The 21,121-nt window shown below is 42.0% G+C and overlaps 1 protein-coding gene across 3 annotated transcripts in view; it reads left to right on the plus strand.

Moving 5' to 3' along the window:
- The window catches only part of tjp2a (tight junction protein 2a (zona occludens 2)), a 155,719-nt gene that overhangs the window by 37,411 nt on the left and 97,187 nt on the right, over nucleotides 1–21,121 (plus strand). The window contains exon 1 of one of the 3 annotated variants that reach the window (XM_085992224.1): nucleotides 3,499–3,692. The exons of 1 other annotated variant lie outside the window; for it this stretch is intronic. In XM_085992224.1, the coding sequence (XP_085848350.1) occupies nucleotides 3,672–3,692 (21 nt within the window). In that variant the 5' untranslated portion in view covers nucleotides 3,499–3,671. Of the gene's footprint in view, nucleotides 1–3,498; nucleotides 3,693–21,121 lie in introns of those variants that run through there. One more of the 3 variants, XM_085992200.1, reaches the window with a different exon arrangement.

Below are 21,121 nucleotides of genomic sequence, written 5' to 3' on the forward strand. Positions count from 1 at the left end.
ATTGCACTAGGGAGGGCACAGCTAGAGTACTGTGTACAGGTCTGGTCACCACATTACAGGAAGGATGTGATTGCACTAGGGAGGGTACAGCTAGAGTACTGTGTACAGGTCTGGTCACCACATTACAGGAAGGATGTGATTGCACTAGGGAGGGTACAGCTAGAGTACTGTGTACAGGTCTGGTCACCACATTACAGGGAGGATGTGATTGCACTAGGGAGGGTACAGCTAGAGTACTGCGTACAGGTCTGGTCACCACATTACAGGGAGGATGTGACTGCACTAGGGAGGGTACAGCTAGAGTACTGTGTACAGGTCTGGTCACCACATTACAGGAAGGATGTGATTGCACTAGTTCGGCCACAGCTAGAGTACTGTGTACAGTTCTGGTCACCACATTACCGGGAGGATGTGATTGCACTAGGGAGGGTACAGCTAGAGTACTGTGTACAGGTCTGGTCACCACATTACAGGAAGGATGTGATTGCACTAGGGAGGGTACAGCTAGAGTACTGTGTACAGGTCTGGTCACCACATTACAGGAAGGATGTGATTGCACTAGGGAGGGTACAGCTAGAGTACTGCGTACAGGTCTGGTCACCACATTACAGGAAGGATGTGATTGCACTAGGGAGGGTACAGCTAGAGTACTGTGTACAGGTCTGGTCACCACATTACAGGAAGGATGTGATTGCACTAGGGAGGGTACAGCTAGAGTACTGTGTACAGGTCTGGTCACCACATTACAGGAAGGATGTGATTGCACTAGTTCGGCCACAGCTAGAGTACTGCGTACAGGTCTGGTCACCACATTACAGGGAGGATGTGATTGCACTAGGGAGGGTACAGCTAGAGTACTGTGTACAGTTCTGGTCACCACATTACAGGGAGGATGTGATTGCACTAGGGAGGGTACAGCTAGAGTACTGTGTACAGGTCTGGTCACCACATTACAGGGAGGATGTGATTGCACTAGGGAGGGTACAGCTAGAGTACTGTGTACAGGTCTGGTCACCACATTACAGGAAGGATGTGATTGCACTAGGGAGGGTACAGCTAGAGTACTGTGTACAGGTCTGGTCACCACATTACAGGAAGGATGTGATTGCACTAGTTCGGCCACAGCTAGAGTACTGTGTACAGGTCTGGTCACCACATTACAGGGAGGATGTGATTGCACTAGGGAGGGTACAGCTAGAGTACTGTGTACAGGTCTGGTCACCACATTACAGGAAGGATGTGATTGCACTAGTTCGGCCACAGCTAGAGTACTGTGTACAGGTCTGGTCACCACATTACAGGGAGGATGTGATTGCACTAGGGAGGGTACAGCTAGAGTACTGTGTACAGGTCTGGTCACCACATTACAGGGAGGATGTGACTGCACTAGGGAGGGTACAGCTAGAGTACTGTGTACAGGTCTGGTCACCACATTACAGGGAGGATGTGACTGCACTAGGGAGGGTACAGCTAGAGTACTGTGTACAGGTCTGCTCACCACATTACAGGGAGGATGTGATTGCACTAGGGAGGGTACAGCTAGAGTACTGTGTACAGGTCTGGTCACCACATTACAGGGAGGATGTGATTGCACTAGGGAGGGTACAGCTAGAGTACTGTGTACAGGTCTGCTCACCACATTACAGGGAGGATGTGATTGCACTAGGGAGGGTACAGCTAGAGTACTGTGTACTGGTCTGGTCACCACATTACAGGAAGGATGTGACTGCACTAGGGAGGGTACAGAGGAGATTTATGAGGATGTTGCCTGGACTGGAGAATTTTAGCTATGATTGGATAGGCTGGGGTTGTTTTCTTTGGAACAGAGGAGGCTGAGGGGAGACTTGATTGAGGTGTATAAAATTTTGAGGGACCTAGATAGAGTGGATAGGAAGGACCTATTTCCCTTAGTAGAGAGGTCAATAACCAGGGGGCATAGATTTAAAGTAATTGCTAGAAGGATTAGAGAGGAGTTAAGGAGAAATGTTTTCACCCAGAGGGTGGTGGGGGTCTGGAACTCACTGCCTGAAAGGGTGTTTGAGGCAGAAACCCTCATCACATTAAGAACATAAGAAATAGGAGCAGGAGTAGGCCAATCGGCCCCTCGAGCCTGCTCCGCCATTCAATAAGATCATGGCTGATCTGATCCTAACCGCCAATCCACTATCACAGAACCATCTCCTGAATCTAACAGAATTAGACACACGAAATAGGAGCAGGATCAGGCTACACGACCCCTGGGCCCGCTCCGCTACCCACAGGGCCATGACTGATCCGAACCTAGACTCATGTCCAAATTCCTGCCCGCTCCCCATAACCCTTAATTCCCTTTACTTCTAGGAAACTGTCTATTTCTGTTTTAAATTTATGTAATGAGTACTTGGATATGCACTTGAAGTGCTGTAACCTACAAGGCTACGGACCAAGAGCTGGAAAGTGGGATTAGGCTGGATCGCTCTTTTTCAGCGGACAGACATGATGGGCCGAATGGTCTCGTTCTGTGCTGTAAATTTCTATGATGGGCACTGCAAGGACTGGAGTGTCTTGTGGACAATATTATAATTTAGTTTGATAAGTTTCCTTTAGGTTGTTGAATGATCTTGCATTTCTTTTGCGCCATTCACTACCTCTAGGACATCCCAAAGCTTTACAGCCAATGAAGTACTGATGTTGCTGTAATGTAGGAAACGCGGCAGCCAATTTGCACATTGGAAGTTCCCACAAACAGCACTGAGATAATGACCAGTTTTAGTGATGTTGGTTGAGGGATAAATATTAACCAGGACATCAGGGAGAACTCAAATAAAAACAGAAAATGCTGGAAATCCTCAGCAGGTCAGGCAGCATCTGTGGAGAGAGAAACAGAGTTGACGTTTCAGGTCGGTGACCTTTCGTCAGAACTGAGAATTGTTGAGAAATCCTCTTACTTCCATCTGAGAGGGTAGATGGAGCATCAGTTTAACGTCTCATCCGAAAGACCCCGGCACCGCACTGAGAGTGTCAGCCTAGATTACATGCTCAAATCTCTAGAGTGGGACTTAAATCTACAACCTTCTGACTCAGAGGCGAGAGCTCTACCCACTGAGCCACTGCTGACACCTTAGTTGAATTTTTATTTTACGGTTAAGTCCTTTTATTAGCTGTGCACCTTTAAGATTTGGGTTTTGTTGATGAACCCAGTGTAATCCTCAGAAAAAGGCATTCCCTGACTTCCGAACTTGCACTGGGGCGTTCCCAACCGTCCCTCCATGTGGAGCGTGCCACTCTGCACACTGGGGGAGGGGGAGAATGTTTCCCACATCCACTGGTTTTAAAACCTCAAAAGACACTTTTGTACAACAAACGAGGACAAAGGGGCTTTATATCTTGTTAATAAAACACTGAAGATGTAGAACACTTTGATCAAGTGATGTGATGGCTGAGTGGTCATGTAACACCCGCCTGCTCCCCCTCCGGCTGCAGTGGAAGGTCCCGAATATTCAATATGAATGTTGCGACCAGATGAGTTGGGAGTTTCAGGAAAATTTATTCAGACTGGGGATAATCAGCACAACGTTAATCCGAAAATAGTCAGTTGTGGGGCAGGAGTGCTTGTTTTTGAGTGCGGATCCTAATCAGCTCCGATGTGAAAAGCAGCTGGACACAAACCCAGTCCGTCGCTTCATCAGAAAATGCCCGTCAGGAGAGGAGAGGTGATTTAAATCGCATCTTTTTGGCCGATTCCTTCCGTCCTTTGTACTTAAATGTAATTTAACTTTTAAAACTGCCCCCTTTTAAAAAAAACTTCCGGAAATCTAGTCTTAAGCTACTGTAACTTTATTTTATCCGCGGAAAAAATATTCAGTTTGATCTTATTTCCATACACAGGGATTGTATTTGACCACTAGTTGACTAAGAAAAGAACCGGATATAGACTTGGAAAGGAAAACAATTGCAGGGCTATAGGGAAAGAGCAGGAGGGAGTGGGATTAATTAGACAGCTATTTCAAAGAGCCGGCACAGGCACGATGGGCCGAATAGTCTCCTTCTGTGCTGTATCATTCTATGAATTAGACTTTTTTTTTACAGGACTAAGTGTAGTCTGAGCATTGGAATACTGCAAGAGTAGCATCAGAAGACAAACATCCTATTGCCTGTTGCAATTAAAAGTTCTCTCGCAGAGCAGAGTACTGATTAAGATGGAAATCAGTGAATGTGTTCGATGAGGTGGCCACGGGGTTAAACGCTTGCCCTGTACATTTTTAAACACAGTTGATTCTTTTAGCTGTTTTAATGGAAAGCCATTATCAGTGGGAGTGCTCACGTGACCAGACTCTGATTTTTTTTGTATTTAAATCCCAGGAATGAATGACTAGCAGTCTGCTGAGAAAGGAAGATTGACCAGGATCTGATCTAATGGGGTTGTGTTTTCACTTTGTATTTGTCTAACATACAGCCTGTCCCCCCTTGAAAATACAATATCCCACTTTATAATCTACATTAGCCTTATAAATAAAGGTGGATTTTTTTTTAATGGCAAACATACAAATGTGCAAGCCTACAGATTTCCAGCCCTGCAACACACATGCACTAGTACACATAGTTACAAAGGTAGTCAATTCAGACTTTTTTTTGAAAAGTAAAATGTTGAGCAAGAAAAGACAGAATGGAAAAGGAGGGGGGAGTAGCCCTCACAATAAAGAATGCCATAAGGACAGTAGAGAGAAAGGTCAGGAAGTAGAATCAGTATGAGTGGAGATAAGGAATAACAAGGGGCAGAATACACTGGTGGGAGTAGTATATAGGCCCCCTCAAGAAATAGTAGGAGCTGGTAACAAAGGTAATGCAATAATCGTGGGGGACTTTAATCTTCATATAGACTGGACAAATTAAATTGGCAAAGGTAGTCTGGAGGACGAGTTCATGAAATACATTCGGGACAGTTTCCTGGAACATTACATCATGGAACCAACCAGTGAACAGGCTATTTTAGATATTGTATTGTGTAATGAGACAGGGTTACTTAGCAATCTCACAGTAAAGGATCCTCTGGGGCAGAGTGATCATAATATGATAGAATTTCACATTAAGTTTGAGAGTGAGTTGCATAAGTCTGAAACTAGAGTCTTAAACTTAAATAAAGCCAATTACATAGATATGAGGGGCAAGTTGGCTAAGGTAGATTGGAAAAATAGATTAAAAGGTATGGTGGTAGATAAGCAGTGGTTAGCATTTAAATAAATATTTCATAATTCTCAACAAAAATGCATTCCATTGAGAAACACAACTTCCACAGGAAAAGTGATCGATCCGTGGCTAACTCAAGAAGTTAAGGATAGCATTAGATTGAAAGAAGAAGCTTATAATGTTGTGAAGAATAGTAGTAAGCCTGAGGATTGGGAGAGTTTCAGAAACCAGCAAAGGATGGCAAAAAATTGATGAGGGAAAAAATAGAATGAGAGAAAACTAGCAAGAAATATAAAAACAGATTGTAAGCGCTTTGACAAGTATGTAAAAAGGAAGAGAGTAGCAAAAGTAAACGTTGGTCCCTTAGAGGCTGAGACAGGAGAAATTATCATGGGGGATAAGAAATTGGCAGAAACATTAAACAAATATATTGTATCTGTCTTCACAGTAGAAGACACAAAAAGCATACCAAAAATGGTGGGGAACCTAGGGTCTAATGAGGGTGAGGAACTTAACGTAATTTAAGTAGAGAAAAAGTACTAGAGAAACTAATTGGACTAAAAGCCAACAAATCCCCTAGACCCGATGGCCTACAGAAATAGTGGATGCATTAGTTTTGGTCTTCCAAAATTCCCTAGATTCTAGAACGGTCCCAGCGGATTGGAAGGTAGCAAATGTAACACAGCTATTTAAGAAAGGAGGGAGAGAGAAAATGGGGAACTACAGGCCAGTTAGCCTGACATCAGTAATAGGGAAAATGCTGGAATCCATTTTTAAGGAAGTGGTATCAGGGCACTTAGAAAATCATAACATGATTAGGCAGAATCAATATGGTTTTATGAAAGGGAAATTGTGTTTGACAAATTTTTAGAGTTTTTTGAGGATGTAACTAGCAGGATAGATAAAGGGGAACCAGTGAATGCAGTATATTTGGATTTCCAAAAGGCATTCGATAAGGTGCCACATAAAAGGTTATTACACAAGATAAGGGCTCATGGGGGTAATATAGTAGCATGGATAGAGGATTGGTTAATGGACAGAAAACAGAGAGTAGGGATAAACGGGTCTTTTTCAGGTTGGCAGGCTGTAACTAGTGCTGGGGCCTCCACTATTTACAATCTATATTAATGACCTACATGAAGGGACCAAGTGTAATGTATCCAAGTTTGCTGACAAAGCTAGGTGGGACCGTAAGCTGTGAGGAGAACACAGAGTCTGCAAAGGGATATAGATAGACTAAGTGAGTGGGCAGTAAGGTGGCAGATGGAGTATAATGTAGGGAAATGTGAGGTTATTCACTTTGGCAGGAAGAATAGAAAACAGAATATTTTTTAAATGGTGAGAAACTTTCAAATGTTGGTGTTCAGAGAGATTTGGGTGTCCTCGTGCAAGAAACACAGAAAGCTAGCCTGCAGGTACAGCAAGCAATAAGGAAGGCAAATGGCATGGTGGCCTTTATTGCAAGGGGGTTGGAGTAAAAGAGTAAGAAAGTCTTGCTACAATTGTACAGGGCCTTGGTGAGACCACACCTGGAGTATTGTGCACAGTTTTGGTCTCCTTATTTAAGGAAGGATATACCTGCCTTGGAGGCGGTGCAACGAAGGTTCACTAGACTGATTCCTGGGATGAGAGGGCTGTCCTATGATGAGAGATTGTGTAGAATGGGCCTATACTCTCTGGGGTTTAGAAGAATGAGAGGTGATCTCATTGAAACATACAAGATACTGAAGGGGATTGACAGGATAGATGCTGAGAGATTGTTTCCCCTGGCTGGACTGTCTAGAACTAGGGGGCATAGTCTCAGGATAAGGGGTAGGCCATTTAAGACTGAGATGAGGAGGAATTTCTTCACTCAGGAGGGTTGTGAATCTTTGGAATTCTCTGCCCCAGAGGGCTGTGGATGCTGAGTCTTTGAGTATATTCAAGGCTGAGATAGATAGATTTTTGGACTCTAAGGGAATCAAGTGATATGGAGATTGGGTGGGAAAGTGGAGTTAAGGTGGATGATCAGCCATGATCTTACTGAATGGTGGAGCAGGCTCAAGGGGCTGTATGGCCTACTACTCCTCCTATTTCTTATGTACTTAAGGACAGTGCAGTAGATTCTGGCTTTCGGATGAAATGTTAAACCGAGACCCTATCTTGCTCCCTCAGGTGGGTGTAAAAAATCCCACGACACTATTTTGAAGAAGAGCAAGGTAGTCATCCCCGGTGTTCTGGCTGGTTTTTATTTTATTTTATTTATTTATTTATTGCTCAATCAATGACACAAAACAGATTATCTGGTCATTATCACATTGCTGTTTGTGGGAGCTTGCTGTGTGCAAATTGGCTGCCACGTTTCAATAGTGACAATAGTGCAAAATAATTTCATTGGCTGTAAAGTGCTTTGGGATGTCCTGAGGTCGTGAAAGGCGCTGTAGGAATGCAAGTCTCTCTTTCTTTTAGTATGTAGGAACATTGAATATAAAATCAAACAAGGAAGTGATATTGAATTTGTACATGCTGTTGGTTAGGTTATGTTTAGCGTATAGTGTGCAGTTCTGGACACCCCATTTAGGAAGTGTACCAGCCATGATGAAGGTACAGTGAAGAGTCATTAGAATGATGTCATAAGTGAGGGGTTATAAATTATGAAGAAAGGCTAAAAAGGGGATATTTTCACAAACTGTAAAGAACTTTTCAAAATTCCGAAAGGTTTTTGAGCAGGTAAATAATGAAGAATTGTTTTCATTGGTTGATGGCGGTAACCAGAGGCACAGACTTGCGATTATCGCAAAGAATTGTTTACATGAAGGATTATTGAATGGTTATAGAATGCTTTACCACAAATGGAGGTTGCAGCATTAATAATAACATTCCCCATTTAAAAGTAAATTGGATAAGGACTTGAAACAAAAGAATGTAAAAGGATATAAGTAAAAGGCAAGGGAATAGGATTAGAGTACAATGTTCTGGGCCAAACGTAATGTGCTTTAATTTCTTTAATTCTATGACCATCCAACCAGCATAATCCTTTAGGATGCAAACCACTAAGATAACTTGGTTCAACCAAACTCATGCAATTAAAAAGGATACATGAAGATAGGAAATACTCATATGGCCCTAAGCTCTGGAATTCCCTCCCTAAACCTCTCTGCCTCTCTAACTCACTCTCCTCCTTTAAGACACTCCTTAAAATCTACCTCCTAATGACCAAGCTTTTGGTCACCTATCCTAATATCTGCTTATGTGATTTGGTGTCAAATTTTGTTTGATAACCCTTCTGGAAACCATCTTGGGGTGTTTTACTATGTTAAAGACGCTGTATAAATGCAAGTTGTTGTAATGTGGAGAAAAAAACTTTTGAGTACAAATCTGAGATTTATAGGTATGCTAGCTTGACATTTGTAGTAGGAAAAACAATGGCATTTATTACAACGGAAACTGAGTAAAGGCTTGAAAGGCAGTCATCCATAACAAATTTCACAGTTATAGGAATGTAAGCATGGAAGGGGGCATTTCAGTTTATTGTCTGTGCCACTCTGGAGCTATGTACTCCAGTCCATTTTCTACTCTTTCCACATACCCTTGAATATTTTGAAATTTTTGAGGATGTTAAGATTATGAAAGGGTTTGATGGGGTAGATGTAGAGAAAATATTTCCACTTGTGGAGTTCAAAACTAGGGGCCATAAATACAAGATAGTCATTAATAAATCCAATAGGGAATTCAAGAGAAACTTCTTTACCCACAGAGTGCTGAGAATGTGGAACTAGATACCAAAAGGATTAGTCGAGGCGACGAGCATAGGTGCCTTTAAGGGGAAGCTAGATAAGCACATGAGGGAGAAAGGAATAGAAGGATAGGCTGATGGGGTTAGATGAAAAGGGGTGGGTGGAGGCTTGTTGTGACTTGACAACGTTCATCCCTGGTTTAGTATAATTTGAAGGGGGCATCAGCTTTGATCCATGAGGAACTTGTAGAATTACCTAGAGTTTTACAGCACAATAAACAAGCCATTCGGCCCAACAAGTCTATCCCAGTGTTTATGCTCCAAACTCTCTTTACTTCATCTTATCCTATCAGCATATCCTTCTATTCCTTTCTCCCTCATGTGTTTATCTCGCTTCCCCTTAAATGCATCTATGCTATTCACCTCAACCACTCCATGTGGTAGCGAGTTTCACATTCTCACCACTCTCTGGGTAAAGAGGTTGCTCCTGAATTCCTTTTGGATTTATTAGTGACTGCCCCTAGTTTTGCTCCCCCCCCCCCCCCCCCCCCCCCACGTAGAAACATTTTCTCTACACAGATAAATGCGAGGTGATGCATTTTGGTAGGAAAAATAGAAACATCACCTACACCTTTAGAAAATAAGAAACTGAATGGGGTAAAAGAGCAAAGGGATCGAGGGGTACAAGTGAATAAATCATTAAAAGCAGCATTGCAGGTCAGCAAAGCAATTGAAAATGCTAACAAAGCACTGGGATTTAATTCTAGGGGTATAAAATTCAAAAGTAGTGAAGTTATGTTAAACTTGTATAGGATCCTGGTCAGGTCACATTTGAAGTTCTGGTCTCCATACTATAAACAGGACATAGAAGCACTGGAGAAAATGCAAAAAAAAAAAACTTACAAGGATGATACCAGAACTGAGAGATTACAGCTATCAGGAAAGATTGAACAGGTTGGGGCTATTTTCTTTAGAAAAGAGAAGACTTCGAGGTCTTTCAAGTTATGAATGGGTAGGATAGGATAGATGTGGAGAGAATGTTTCTGCTTGTGGGCAAATCCCAAACTAGGGGACATAAATACAAGATAGTTACTAATAAATCCAATAGGGATGTGAGGAGAAATGTCTTTACGCAGAGTGGTGAGAATGTGGAACTCGCTACCACAGGAAATGTTTGAGGCAAATAGCTTGGATAATTTCGAAAGGAAACTAGACGAGTACATGAGAGAAAAGGGAATAGAAAGATATGCTGAAAGGCTGAGATGAATTGGGTGGACTGGGAGGATACTCGTGTGCAGTATAACCACCTGCACAGACTGGTTGGTCCGAATGGCCTGTTTCTGTGCTGTATACTCTGATAACTTCTATCCTATTGGACCCGTTCATCATTTTAAAGACGTCTATCATGTCACCTCTTGGTCCTCCTCTTTTCTAGAGAAAAGAGCCTCAGCCTATTCAGTCTTTCCTGTTAGTTATACCCTCTCAGTTTTTGTATCATCACCCTTGTAAATCTTCGTACATCTTTCTACCCTCTCAATCAATTCCTTATCCACATCTAGGTTTTTAGCATAGATACCCACTGGCTTAAGATTGTGTAACAGCCAATTTTATGCAGAACTTTATCAAAAGCTTTCTGGAAGTCTGGGTCCATGATGTCATAGAGCATCCTATTGTGAACCTTCTGAAAAAAGGTCAAGGGTGACACTTAGGCAGAACCTACCACTTTCTGAAACTGTGCTGGCTGCAGTTTACTAGATAATTTTCATACAGGTAATCTTCAAGTCTTTCCTGATGATCAGTTTCATTATGTTTCCAATTTGTTGATACAAGACTAATGGGTCTGTAGTTACCAGAGTTTGTTTTTTGCTGCTTTTTATTGAGGATATTTCCAAACCCGTGGGATCTTACTTTGTGTTCACTAGCTTCCTTATGATGACTATCAGCACTGTGTGAATTTCACCTCTAATAAATCTTGGCACCCTTGAGTATATATTGCCCATTCCTCAGGATTCAGTTGACTTTGTGATTTTTGTTTAGGACCTCCATCTGATTTGATGTTGAAATCAATTAATTTACTTGTATAACCTCCTTCATTAGGTGGCAATTCTGGCCTCTTGCGCATCCCTGATTTCCATCGCCCCACCATTGGTGGCCGTGCCTTCAGCTGCTGAGGCCCCAAGCTCTGAAATTCCCTCCCTAAACCTCTCGACCTCTCTCCTCCTTTAAGACGCTCCTTAAAACCTACCTATTTGGCCAAGCTTTTGGTAACGTGTCCTAATATTGCTTTGTGTGGCTTGGTGTGAAATTTTGTTTGATAACACTCCTGTGAAGCAGCTTGGCACGTTTTACATTAAAAGTACTTTATAAATGCAAATTGTTGGCATGTTATCTTCAGACAAGATCAGACAAAGTCAACATGGATTTACAAAAGGTAATCTACTGGAATTTTTTGAGGATGTAAGGGCAGCACGGTGGCATAGTGGTTAGCACTGTTGCTTCACAGCGCCAGGGACCCGGGTTCGAATCCGGCCTCGGGCGACTGTCTGTGTGGAGTTTGCACATTCTCCCCGTGTTTGCGTGGGTTTCCTCCGGGTGCTCCGGTTTCCTCCCACACTCCAAAGATGTGCGGGTTAGGTTGATTGGCTATGATAAATTGACCCTTAGTGTTAGGGGGATTAAATACGTGGGGTTACAGGGATAGGGTGGGATATGTGTTGGTGTGTAGGGGTTACGGGGATCGGGTGGGATATGTGTCGGTGCAGGCTCGATGGGCCGAAATGGCCTCTATCTGCACTGTGGGGTTTCTGTGATTCTGTGAACTGGTAAAATAGATAAGGGAGAACCAGTGGATGTGGTGTATTTGGACTTTCAGAAGGCTTTTGATAAGTTCCCGCATAAGAGATTAGCGTGTAAAGTTAAGGCACATGGGATTGGGGGCAAGGTGTTGACTTGGCTAGAGAACTGGTTGGCAGACAGGAAGCAAAGAGTTGGAATAAACGGGTCTTTTTCCAAGTGGCAGGCAGTGACTAGCGGGGTACCGCAGGGATCGGTCCTAGGACCCCAGCTATTCACAATATATATTAATGATCTAGATAAGGGAACTAGATGTAATATCTCCAAGTTTGCAGATGACACAAAGCTGGGTGGGCGTGTGTGCTGTGAGGAGGATGCCGAGAAACCCCAGGATGATTTGGACAGGTTGGGTGATTGGGCAGAAGCATGGCAGATGCAATATAATGTAGATAAATGCGAGGTTATCTACTTTGGTGTCAAAAACAGGAAGGCAGATTATTATCTGAATGGCAATAGATTGGGAGAAGGGGAAGTGCAACGAGACCTGGGTGTCCTTGTGCACCAGTCGCTGAAGGTAAGCATGCAGGTGCAGCAGGCGGTTAAGAAGGTAAATGGTATGTTGGCCTTCGTAGCGAGAGGGTTCGAGTACAGGAACAAGGATGTCTTGCTGCAGTTGTACAGGGCCTTGGTGAGACCACATCTGGAGTATTGTGTGCAGTTTTGATCGCCTTATCTGAGGAAGGATGTTCTTGCCATGGAGGGAGTGCAGCAAAGATTCACCAGACTGATACCTGGGATGGCAGGAATGACGTATGAGGAGAGATTGGGTCGATTGGGCTTATACTCGCTGGAGTTTAGAAGAATGAGAGGGGATCTCATTGAAACTTATAAAATTCTAACAGGACTAGACAGACTAGATGCAGGAAGGATATTCCCGATGGCGGGGGTGTCCAGAACCAGGGGTCACAGTCTAAGGATAAGGAGTAAGCCTTTTAGGACAGAGATGAGGAGGAATTTTTTCACCCAGAGAGTGGTGAACCTGTGGAATTCTCTACCACAGGAGGCAGTTGAGGCCAATTCATTAAATATATTCAAGAAGGAGTTAGATATATTTCTTAAGGCTAAAGGGATCAAGGGATATGGAGAGAAGGCAAGGACAGGGTACTGAATTTGGATGATCAGCCATGATCTCATTGAATGGCGGAGCAGGCTCGCGGGGCCGAATGGCCTACTCCTGCTCCTATCTTCTATGTTTCTGTATTGAATAATTTCAGGAAGTAATTATTTAGTATAGTTCAACTATTTTCAACTTGTCTTTCTTCTCAATCATGTTTGCATATTTAAGGGATACAGTATATATTTTTCTGTTAACCCTGTTATTAATTATAATACTGGAAGATTTTCTTGTAGTTTGTGTCTACAGCTACACTCATTTCTAGCTACCTGCCTGTCTTAACTATATTGAAGATTCCTGTATTTGGCAGTGGCTTTCCTTGCCTTGCATCCTACAGGCTTTGTATAGTTTTTTTCTTGCCTCACTTGGTATTGTCATGCTAATCCATTTGGAGCAATGTTTGTTTTGTCCTTTTTTTTAATGTACAATTTGTACGTTTAGCAGTATATCCTTAAATGTGTTCCATTTGTTTATGCTCTTTCCTCATTCTTTCTTGTAGTTTGCCATTTTTTTTAAAGTTGCATGCCTGGGCATTGATTTGTGGTCTTGGTTTATCCCAGATTGCATCAGGTTTAGTCATGTGACGGTTGCTGTTGTCTGGACACACCAGTACCAAAATTTCCAGTCTGCTATTGGGTCATTGATCATTGGCATGTTGAGATGTGTGTTGGGGCATCTCTGATGCACCGGGGTTAAGAATCTTACAATTGCGACTGATAGGAATTTGTGTGGGGAGGCAGGATGTTTGCATGAAAGCGAGGAGATTCAAGAGGAGCTAGAGAGACTGGGATAAGTTTGAGTGACTATCACACAACACTTAAGTGCGACGGATAATATGTCAACTATAAGGTCACAGATGGTCAATCGTTCTATAATGTGCTCTTGTAACAAAACATTTGTCAATCTTTTTGGAACAGTCTGTGTTTACTGAGTGTCTGTTTGAGTTTGTAGATGTGCACTCTTCAATATGCACCCATTGATTTTCTTCTTTTGGTCAATTATATGTGTGTGCCACTAATGTGCAAACTCCATTGTCCTCTTGGATCTATTTGGATTTATTTTGGTCAGCTCCCTAATTTTATTATGTTATATATGTTTGCACAAATAATGTTCAGGATCCGTACTAGTCAACATATTCGGGTGGTTGTGCATTCGATGCCCACTCCAGGGACTTGAGCACTCCAGTTCAGTACTGAGGGAGTGCTGCACTGTCAGAGGTGTCATCTTTCGGGTGAGTCGTTAAACCGAGGCCCCGTCTGCCCCCTCGGGTCGACATAAAAGATCCCATGGCCACTATTTCAATTAAGAGCAAGGGAGTTATCCCCAGTATCCTGGTCAATATTTATCCCTCAATCAACATCACTTTAAAAAATAAAAAAAATAAAAACATTATTCGGGTCATTATCACATTGCTGTTTGTGGGGTTTGCTGTGTGCAAATTGGCTGCTGTGTTTTCTACATTACAACAGTGACAACACTTCAAAAAGTACTTGATTGTCTGTAAAGCACTTTGGGGCGTCCTGAGCTAGTTAGAAAGGTGCTATAGAAATGCAAGTCTGTCGTTTTTCTTTCTATGAGTGAAATTTGGAACTCCTCCTGTGGGAATCAATGAAGCACAATCCATTTTTGAGCTCCAGCTGAGATTTGTTCTGGTGCTTGGAAAACATGAGAAACTAAATCATTCCAATTTCCCAGAGACGTGCTGTGGAATATTATTAAGGTTTTTTTCTTGGATTCAGACCTTGTATTTTAACAGTTGCCAAATGTCTGGGCATATCAAATATTCATGGCATAATCAAGTCCTTTTGTTTATGCGTTTGAAGAATTGCAGATCAAAAACATCTCCAGTATATTGAAGTAAAACCTAAAATCACCCAAGCACAGAAAGGAGGCCATTTGGCCCATCGTACCTGTGTTGGCTCTTTTTGAAAGAGCTATCCAATTATAAGCTATAATAAGAACTCTGGCAAGTTCTGGACAAATTGATGGTGCTCTGCTGGAGTATTAAGGAAGCAGAGTAATAAATGACAGAGTAATAAATGACCACGGTGAAGTGCTGGTGATGACTTGATTTGACCTGGAGAGCTCGGGACCTGCTTCTTCTCGAACGTAGCTCGAGGGATACGAAAACCACTGGAATCGCAAGATTCTTGCCGCTCAGGAAAATCCATCAAGTACCTGAGCACGATGCTGCCCATTCCCACCCCAAGTTGGCTCCTAGTTCATGGGGCTGAAATTTCAGCGAGTGTGGTAACGGCTGATCTGCCAGCTTCCCTGCAACAATTTGCATTTATATAGCGCTGTGAAGCTCCTTGGGACATGTTGTTGAAGACTCTATATAAATGCAGGTGGTGGCGGTTGTTGTATTCAGCTTGCCTTCAAAACCTCTTTAAATAACCTAGCTCTTTGACAGTGCCTTTGGTCTTCACCGCGCCCCCCCCCCCCCCCCCCCCGACAATTTCCTTTTACATTTCATCAGATGTTCAGCGTTTTTCGGTTTCTTTTACACGAGTGTTTATAGAATCATAGAATAGTACAGCACAGAAGGAGGCCATTTGGCCCATCGAGTCTGCGCCAGCTCTTTCGAAGAGCAATCCAGTTAGTCCCACTCCCTCCTGCTCTTTCTCCATATCCCTGCAATTTTTCTCCTTCATGTATTTATCCAATTCCCTTTTGAAAGCTACTATTGAATCTGTATCCACCACCCTATCAGGCAGTTCATTCCAAAACCTAACCACTTACTGCGTAAAAAAGTTTTTCCTCATGTCATCTGATTATTTTGCCAATCATCCTAAATCTGTGCCCTCTGGTTATTGACCCTTCAGCCATTGGAAACAGTTTCTCTTTATTTACTCTAAACCCTTCATGATTTTGAATAGCTCTATCAAATCTCCTCTAGGCCTTCTCTGCTCTAAGGAGAACAACCCCAGCTTCTCCAGTCTCTTCATGTAACTGAAGTCCCTCGTCCCCCGGAACCATTCCAGTAAATCTCATCTGTACCCTCTCCAAAGCCCTCACATCCTTCTAAAGTGTGGTATACAAAAGAAATGTAGGTTATGTTTTTGTGTGGTTACAGTTTCATTGGACAGAGTCTTTCTCAACCGTAGGATTGATGTCAACATTGTTGGGTTGTGTGTCGGAGAGACCCTGTCCTCTCTAGCTGGTGGTGATGAGATTCTGCACATTCCTTTATAGATTGTGGTGTACTTCAGTTAATCTACAAATGTTTATTTCACTGTGTGCTTATCTGACAATCGGATTATGAAATTACCAAGAGCGCATTTGTTGAAAGGAATTTGTGCTTCAATGGAATCTCAAAAATCTAGAAAAATAAAATGGTTCACCTTGGCAATTATTTTAACTCTCCCCTCACCTATGGTGTATACCTTTTTTGTGTAAATTTTTTAAAATTGACATTGGTTTATAATATATTTGGAAATTTATTTGTTAACTTTTGGAGGAAAATATTCCCCTATGTGTTTAATATAAGAAGCTACCCTGAGATATTTCCTTCCCCTTGGAGGCTGTGAAGTCATTTTGTGTTGCACTTTGGTTTCAAACTCTACTGTATCCTATTAGTATTGTTCATATTTCTAGAATGCTTAAAACATTATTCTGCTGAGTGCAGGAAAGTGACCCCACAGTAATGGATACACAGTTCGGGTGAATTTGTTGTCTGCCGTGGCTCAGTTGGGTAGCTCTCTCTCCTCTGAGTCGGAAGGTTGTGGGTTGAAGTCCCACTCCAGGGACTTGAGTGCAAAAAAAAAAAAAAATAAATCCTGGCAACTCCCAGTATCAGTACTGAGGGAGTGCTGCACTGTCGAAGGTGCGGTCCTTTGGATGAGACGTTAAACAGAGGTCCCGCCGGCAATGATCCCTCTAAGCTGCACAGTAATGGGAAAGGTCCCACGCAGGCCGCTCACTGGCTTCTCCATTGTAAATACCGTGCATGAGCGGAAATTTAAAGGGCCTGCGCTCTAAAAGAAACAGGCCACGGAGAACAGGGAACATTGCCTGCCTGCCTGCCTTCTTGGGTGGACGTAAAAGATCCCGCGGCACTATTTGAAGAAGAGCAGGGGAGTTATCCCCGGTGTCCTGGCCAATATTTATCCCTCAACCAACATCACAAAAAAAAAATATAGATAATCTGGTCATTTGTCTCATTGCTGTTTGTGGGGGCTTGCTGTGTGCAAATTAGCTGCCTCATTTCCTACATTACAACAGTGACTAAACTTCCATAAGTTTGTGGATGATGCTTTTGATCATTTCCTCCAACAACATCTAGGTCTTCAATAAAAGATGGTACACTGATCCCTGTGGGACACCACTAGTATGATAAAACTAGGGACATTGAAACAAAATAATCAGATAACTTGGTGTAGACCAGGAATCTAATCCTAGGTCTTCCTGTTCTGTTTAACTCCGTCACAAAGTGCAACAGGGAGCACTTATCCATATAGTAAAACTGAGGAGTTGCAATTCTGAAACCATATTATCATAGTGGACATTATTTTGCAGCTATAAGCAAAGTGAAGCTACATATTCCCAGTAACATTTTTTATAAATGATCTTATTCTATCTGGCAGAGAGTTGTTCCAGCTGTCTTGGAGGGAATTTTTATAGTATGATAATTAACATTAAAAAAAATCCCCAAGAGGGCCCATCAAATTAAAATATTACATGCAGAAAACTTTTCACTTTAAACAGGCATTTCTATTAACTTTGTATCTAAGTAGCATGAACTAGCTTTTCAAATGGCAGAAATTTGATCTGAGATTTTCAGAGTGTGCGTGTAAGTGACTATGCTATAAGTTTTGTTGAAGAGTGCATACCTTTGCATTAAAAAGACTTAAAAGAAATACTTGCATTTATATAGCACCTTTCACAGCCATGGGACAACCCAAAGCACTTTACAGCCAGTGAAGCACTTTAAGTGTAGTCACTGTTGTAATGTAGGAAACACAGCAGCCAATTTGCGCACAGCAAGCTCCCACAAACAGCAATGTGATAATGACCAGATAATCTATTTTATTGATGGACAGTAGACAGTACCTCCGACAGTGCAGCGGAGCTCCCTCAGTACTGCACTGGAGTGTCAGCCTAGATATTTGTGCTCCAGTCTCTTGGGACTTGAACACATGACTTTCTGACTCCGAGGTGAGAGTGCTATCCACTAGAGCACAGCTGACACCCAAGAATACATACACCTTACAGGGAATAGAACCGAAGGCTGTGGAGTAAGAAAAGATAATCCTAACTCTCAAGGTTCATGACTAATGCCGTGAAGGTATAACTAAAACCAATATGGTACTGGGCTGCATTCACAGGACTGTTGCATATAATTTGAAACATAACATTTGGTGCTTGTACAAGACCTTGGTTAGGCCTCATATTTAGAATGTGTGTCTGCTTATGGCTCCCTCAACTGGTAGGCGATACTGGGCCTTGGAAAAAGTACAAAGGAGAGCCACAAGATTGATTCCCAGTTTAACACACCCACGATTACCTAGATAAGCCTTTTTATTAAAAAAAAAAAAAACTGGGTCTGTATGCTTTGGCAACGCCACCATTTTAAAATTCTCATTCTTGTTTTCAAATCCCTCCATGGCCTCGCCCCTCCCTATCTCTGTAACCTCCTCCAGCCCTACAAACCTCCGAGATCTCTGCGCTCCTACAATTCTGGCTTCTTGCCATTGGCAGCCGTGCCTTCAGCTGCTTGGGCCCGAAGCTCTGGAATTCCCTCCCTAAACCTCTCCACCACCTCTCCTCCTTTTTAAGATGCTCTTTAAAACCTACTTCTTTGACCAAGCTTTTAGTCATCTGTGCTAATGTATCCTTATGTGGCTCGGTGTCGAGTTTTGTTTGATAATTGCTCCTGTGAGGCACCCTGGGACGTTTTACTATGTTCAAGGTGCTATATAAATGCAAGTTGTTTAGAGAAGTGAAGGCTTGAGCAGTTTGATTGAGGTCTATATAATAGAGGGACTAGATTGTATTGTATTCACATTAAAATAATTTGTCAGTTAGATAGGTTGGTGAAGACCAGGTTTGCTGGGGAGGTTGCGGTGGTGGTTGTCATGTTTATAAGTTACGCAAGGGTTGAACTCTGTTGGATGTTGGGGGGTGGGTTCTTTTTCCCAGAGAATAGTGGGCCAATGGAAAAGTTGTCGGCTCTTGCAGTGAGTGCTGATTCACTGTATACTTTCTAAAGAGAGCTTGACTGGTTCCTGGCTGGGCCAGATGTCACGTCCTACAAAAAGAGAAGTGCCAAGTAATACAAGTCATGGTCAATGTGGTCTCCTGAACTAGCACCTAGGGAGGAGAGGGGGGGATCGGAGAGGAAATTTCTAGGTCTTTCACCTCTCCCGGGAGGTTTCATGGCTCCTGGTGGGGAGGGAGTATCTGAATTGTGATGCATAAAGCATCACAACTCTCTGGGGCAGGCTAGATGGACCAGCTGATCTTTTCCTCTTGACCCTTTTTGTAGTGTCAGGAAAATTCTCTGGAGCTGTAAATCTAGTAAAGAAAGACACCTGAAATGTTAATTGATGAGACTTCCTCAGTACTGCACTGGAGTGTCGCCCTAGATTTTTGTGCTGAAATCTCTGGAGTAGGACTTGAACCCACAACCATCTGACTCAGAGGCAAGAGTGCTACCAACTGAGTCATGGCTGACACCCAAATCTATATACACCCACTGTCATATTATGTACCTGCTGTTTTGCTTAGTATTATTGCAGACTGAAGCAAGATTCTATTCCATATACATAACATAAAATGTTCAACGCAGGTCAGTCAATATCTTTTTTTTGAAGTGCAGATTGACATTTTAGCTGTATCCTTCATTACTATACAACCTAATGGAGGGTCCGGAGTGAGATGTCAAAATCCATATTTCTTTTTACAGATGCTGTGTGATCGGTGTGTTTCCAGCTTTTTCTTTTTTTAATTTCCAGAATTTGAAGTTTATTTTATTTTTCTATTCAATACAACACTATCAAAAACTCTAATGAAACTTGAGTGAAGACTTTGTGTTTATGTAACCAAGTAAGTACAAATTAAGGTCTTAAAACAAATTACTGGCACCCTTGCCCAACACTATTTCCAGTACTTGCAGTATAGTTAGGAGAGAAACCGCATTGGGGTGGAATGGGGTGGAAGATAAAAGCCTTAAAAAAAAAAAAAAAAAAAAAAAACTGTTTTGGTTTCTTTGAAAGCCTGGCAACACTTTTGCCAAAGAATTTTTATAACCAGCCTCTGCCGTGCTTCTGATGGAAATAAAACTGGAAAAACAATTACAAAGAGGAGAGGCAAGTACTGTGCGGACAAAACCTCTTTTCAGTCTCCGCTTCCCACAGAATTTAATACAAAAGAATTTGTGTTGGCAAAGTGCACGTGCTGTAGATGGGAAATGTTAGATTGGAAAATGAAAAGTAGCATTCTCGTACATTTTCCATTTTATGTGACAACCTAGGGGCATTTAAAGCAGTTCAATTTAGAACTAACAGTATGAAATTATACTTGGTTCAAGGAAAGAAGAAAGGTTGTCCAAACCTATGAAAAATTAGTCTATGGGATACATTCATCCTGACAGTTTTCACTATATGATTCAGCAGTTGTTATTTTGTTTGTACATTTGCTTAAATCTTAAGAAATTGACCTTCATAAGCACCAAAATCACGCGGGACATTTTACTACGTTAAAGTCGCTATACAAATATATTGTTATATATTGCCTCCCATCATTCTTCCTCCCAAAGGGTAATGTTACTCGTCAGTCCTCATTTGGGCCAATTACTCATTTTTACCTTGTGATATAACGAAAGCGTCATTTTTAAATACATAGATGGATTCTATTCCATCTCCCCTTTTGAAAACATTGTATTCAGATAATGTTTTGCGCAATTCAGTACAGAGAATAACAATGAAGTTGCTACGGTGGCATTATTAAACTTATTGCCAAAATCTACATTCTCAAATGCACCAATTGCCAAGTACACAAACCCTTCCTTGATCATGCTAGTTGTGTGTCGGTGAATTAATCCAATCTCTGGAATCAGATGACTTTTTTTTCAACTGAACAGTTTGATTGGATTAGAGGTTTTAATCTCTAGAACTATGTCCCACTATAATGAATCCACCTCATTTTAAAGGAGACCAAGTGGCCTCAAATGCATGTATTAATAGATATTTTGTAAACGGCTTGGTTTTAAAGATAACTATTTGGGTAATTTAATTTTTAACTATAGTGGTGCTTTTCCATGATCACGATTA

This window comes from Somniosus microcephalus, chromosome 1 (assembly GCF_052327205.1).
Source record: "Somniosus microcephalus isolate GS21.2 chromosome 1, FLI_Smic_1.0, whole genome shotgun sequence".
Taxonomy (NCBI): Eukaryota; Metazoa; Chordata; class Chondrichthyes; order Squaliformes; family Somniosidae; genus Somniosus; species Somniosus microcephalus.